We start from the raw sequence: 2,062 nt of genomic DNA on the forward strand, positions 1-2,062 counted from the left end.
TCAGAGAGGGGCCGCCCCCTCGCCTCCCCCCTGCTCGCCCCCCGCAGCGCGGGTCTTGGCGCGGCGCCCCGCCGGGGTGCAGGGCGGAGCTAGGCAGGGACTGGCTGGGGGCCGCCCCGCCCGGCGCCGGGGCCTTCGTGCCGGCCCCCGGGGAGGAGTTATGATAATTTCCTTCTCATTAAGGCGCCCGGGTCCCCCGGCTATTGCCGGGACACACAGTGCGGGCGCGGCTTCCCGGGTCCCCGGCAGCGGCTTGGACACGCGCAGCGGCCGCATCTACGCTCGCAGAGCCGCCGATGCGCGTCCAGTGACCCGGACAGCGAGGCCCTCGCGCGGCGGGGGCGGCGGCAGACGCCCAGCCACCGTGACCCCCATTTTGGATTTACCGCTCGGGGGGTGGGGGGAGCCCGGATTTAACTGGCGACTGTTTTGGGGGGCGCCGGACGCCATGTTGTGGAAAATAACCGATAATGTCAAGTATGAAGAAGACTGCGAGGTGAGCCGGGTGCAGGGGCGCAGCCCGGCCCGGCCCGAGCACAGCCCGGGAGGCGGGGGCCCCTGGGTGGCGGTCGGGGCGAGGGCGCGGGAGCGGCGAGCAGGCACCAGCCTCTGCCCCTTCGTGGGCCGGGGTCCACTTTTGCGGACGCCCCTTGGTCCGTTTCGCCCGGGCCCTCTTCCTGACCCGGGCCTGTTCCTACACCGGCCTGGGGGCGGCCTGGGGAGCGGACGGCAGATCCCACCCCCAGAGCTTACCCGACGGTTCCGTGCGGAGCCGATCAGCCCTTCTTCCCCTTTTCTCGGAAGAGCGTCCCGTCTCCAAGTCTTGGACGTGGCTGTGACGCGCGATCTCTCCGTGCAAAGGGGTCAGACGAGGCGACCTGCCGGCGACACTTTTGCAGAGTCTCCTCCGCGGCGGGCTTGTCACCTGCCCCGCTAACTCCTCGGGGGAAACAAGAAAACAGCAGAAGTTTGGCTTTCAAGAGAAGTGGGGGCTGGGGAGCGCCGCTGGGGGGCCCCGAGGCCAGATGGGGCCGTAAGCGCTCGGAGTGCTCCAGCCAGTCCGACAGGTTGAGCTAGAGTTTCGGAGAGTGGGAGGGAGGCAGGCGGCGAGCGGGAAGAGGAAGACGCGAGCGGCGGGAGGTGTGCGCCAGGGCGCTGGCAGCGGGGAGCCTGGGCTGGGGGCGCCGGGGGCGGGGGTGCTGCGCGCCCGCGGGACCTCGCGGGGCTGCCCCTGTTGGCAGGCCCCGGCACTTCCGCTAGGGGGCGACAGTGCCATTGTATGTCCCCGATCCCCGCTACCCCTGTGACCCCCGCGAACCCAGGGAGACAAGTCCTTTGAGAATTAAGTTGGATGGCCTTGAGGCGAGGGGCGCGCGCAGGCAAGGTTGCCCACTATTAGGGGTCCCTGATCCCCCCCCCCCCAACCCCGATCTGTGGGCATACTGACCCTGCCCGGCCTCGCTGGCTCTCGCCCACCCGGTGTGGACCCTGCTGGCTGGGGGCAGCCCCGGCTGCGGCGCGTTCCCCTCCGAGCTCCTCGGGCGGCGCACGGTGGCCGGCCTGCCTGGGAGCGTTGCCTGCCCGGAGGTCTTTGTCCTGAGGGCGTGGAAGGGAGGGTCCCCGGGGCGGGGAAGATGCGCACTTCCCGCTTCGTGCGCTTTATCCGCGTTCGCAGCCTCCCCACGTTCTTCGGTCTGGCGCCGCTGGCATGTGCGGGCTGGTGAGCGCGCGCAGCCCGCACGGTGCCTACGGCATGCCGACCTCCTCCTCCGGCCCCGGCGGCTCCTGGCCCCAGGCCTGGGGTTCGGCCCCGGCTCTGCAGAGCGCCTCGGGCGTCGGAGCTCCCCGGCCTTCGGCGCCGGGCTTTGAGGGCGAGTTCCTCCAGGTGTTTCTCGAAGTCTCTTTGCTCCGCGGACTGGCGGCTTTGCAACGAATGCTCCGCCGCGCAGCGCCTCGGGGAGGAGGGCGGGCCGCGCGGGTCCGGGCTGAGCTGGCGCGGTGGGGCCCCGGGGGCGCGCGGCTCCGCGCCGCCGCTCCGGCCGGTTCGCCGCAGCGGGGTTTC

At 71.8% G+C, this 2,062-nt stretch overlaps 1 protein-coding gene across 1 annotated transcript in view; it reads left to right on the forward strand.

Annotated features, from left to right (window-relative positions):
* Positions 1-1,634: 1,634 nt before the first annotated feature.
* TFAP2C (transcription factor AP-2 gamma) overlaps positions 1,635-2,062 on the forward strand; it is a 6,560-nt gene continuing 6,132 nt past the window's right edge. The window contains 2 exon segments of the mRNA XM_029917975.1: positions 1,635-1,689; positions 1,692-2,042. Of these exon segments, the coding sequence (XP_029773835.1) occupies positions 1,635-1,689; positions 1,692-2,042 (406 nt within the window).

The sequence above is a fragment of the Suricata suricatta genome, chromosome 12 (assembly GCF_006229205.1).
Source record: "Suricata suricatta isolate VVHF042 chromosome 12, meerkat_22Aug2017_6uvM2_HiC, whole genome shotgun sequence".
Classification (NCBI taxonomy): Eukaryota; Metazoa; Chordata; class Mammalia; order Carnivora; family Herpestidae; genus Suricata; species Suricata suricatta.